The 1808-nt window shown below is 56.8% G+C and overlaps 1 protein-coding gene across 1 annotated transcript in view; it reads right to left on the reverse strand.

Annotated features, from left to right (window-relative positions):
- CASP6 (caspase 6) overlaps window positions 1-1295 on the reverse strand; it is an 11339-nt gene extending 10044 nt beyond the window's left edge. The window contains exon 1 of the mRNA XM_027904566.1: window positions 1187-1295. Coding sequence (XP_027760367.1) covers window positions 1187-1211 — 25 coding nt within the window. The 5' untranslated portion in view covers window positions 1212-1295. The remainder of the gene's footprint in view (window positions 1-1186) is intronic.
- Between the last annotated feature and the right edge of the window lie 513 nt (window positions 1296-1808).

Consider the following 1808-nt stretch of genomic DNA (forward strand, 5'->3'; position numbering starts at 1 on the left):
GGCCAAGAAGGCCAATGGCATCCTGGCCTGGATCAGGAACAGTGTGGCCAGCAGGAGCAGGGAAGTGATCCTTCCCCTGTACTCTGCATTGGTGAGGCCACACCTTGAGTATTGTGTTCAGCTCTGGGCCCCTCAGTTCAGGAAGGACATTGAGGTGCTGGAGCGGGTCCAGAGAAGAGCAACCAGGCTAGTGAAGGGATCTGATCACAAGTCCTATGAGGAGAGGCTGAGGGAGCTCAGGTTGTTTAGTCTGGAGGAGGCTCAGGGGTGACCTCATCACTCTCTACAACTCCCTGAGAGGAGGTTGTAGCCAGGTGGGGGTTGGTCTCTTCTCCCAGGCAGCCAGCAGTAAGACAAGAGGGCACGGGCTTAAGCTCTGCCAGGGAGGTTTAGGTTGGATATTAGGAAGAAATTCTTTATAGAGAGGGTAATCAGGCATTGGAATGAGCTGCCCAGGCAAGTGGTGGATTCCCCATCCCTGGAGGTTTTTAAGATGAGACTGGATGTGGCACGTAGTGCCATGGCCTGGTAACCACAGCAGTGTTGGGTCAAGGGTTGGACTTGATGCATCTCAGAGGTCTTTTCCAACCCGGCTGATTCTATGAGTCTATACTGCAGCTTCATTCAAGTAAACACTACTTGAATTACCATGATTCATAAAAGTTTTCTGCTTGTCTTACACAGCTTTGTTCTAAAACGTGATTGCTCTCAATGGGACTACTTGCCTTAGATCTCTCCTTGCTTCAGAGGAATCAAAAATCAGGTAATGCACCCAACCCCCCTAGTTTTGCTGCCCTCTCTTTCCTTGAACTCCTACTACACATCGGCGATCTTTCCCCGTCGCTCGCCCTGCGGCAGGACTTTCCCTTCGCCGGGGTGCGCTGGACTTTGCGTGCAGATCCATTTCCGCGCACATTCATTTCCGCGTCGGCCGCCGCCGTCTTTTGGCTCCGCACGTCCCACCTTCCCTGTTCCCTTTCTCCTCCGGACGGGAAGGGAGCGAAGGACCCCCTCCCCACGAGCGCCAGCAGCGCCCTCCGGGCAGCGCTGCCACGCCACGGGTGCCCGTGGGGCCCCTCTCCCCGCAGCCCCTCGCAGACATCCCCATCCCGCTCCTCCGCCGCGCCGCTGGCTCCGGCAGGATCCCCCACCCCCATCCCCTGCGCCTTCCCCGCCGCCCACCCACCTGCCGAGAGCTCCGGTTCCGACATGATCGCGGACAAAGGAACCGCTGATCGAGCCGAGCCGAGCCGAGCCCAGCCGTATCCTTCCTTCCCGTGCCGTGCCGGAGTTAGCCCGCCCCTCTCCGTACGGGGGCGGGCATTTGTCGCCCTTGGCTCCGACCCCGCCTCCGCAAGAAACGGGGCGAGCCACGGGGGAGGTGTCCGTGGCGGGGGAGGTGTCCGTGGGGCGGGAGGCAGCCGGGAGAACCGACGGTGATGTGTCAAAGTGTGCCTCAGCGGCTGTGCTTGAGTAACTGCGCCGCCGTAGACAAAGTCATCGTCCTGAAGCGTGGTGAGAAGCTCCTGTATTTCCTAGGTGGAGGTTTTTCAAAACTGCCCTTACGGGCTTACGGGGGGCTTTCTGTTCCTGTCAAACTCCTGCTCCTCGAAATGCATTTTCTCTATTCTTGCAACGGCTCTCTGTGACGATTTCAGAACTGTGAGGAGCGTGACAAGATATTGAAGAGAGTTCCGAAGTAGTTTAATCAGTCCCAGTATTCCCAACCGGTTAATTACATGCATTACTGTTCGCTGGATCAGTTCCATAAGACACAAGTTTCTAAACCAAAGCCAGTGACACAAAAA

This window comes from Empidonax traillii, unplaced genomic scaffold, assembly GCF_003031625.1.
Source record: "Empidonax traillii isolate 1590-97213 ecotype Southwest subspecies unplaced genomic scaffold, ASM303162v1 scaffold1066:size251847, whole genome shotgun sequence".
Classification (NCBI taxonomy): Eukaryota; Metazoa; Chordata; class Aves; order Passeriformes; family Tyrannidae; genus Empidonax; species Empidonax traillii.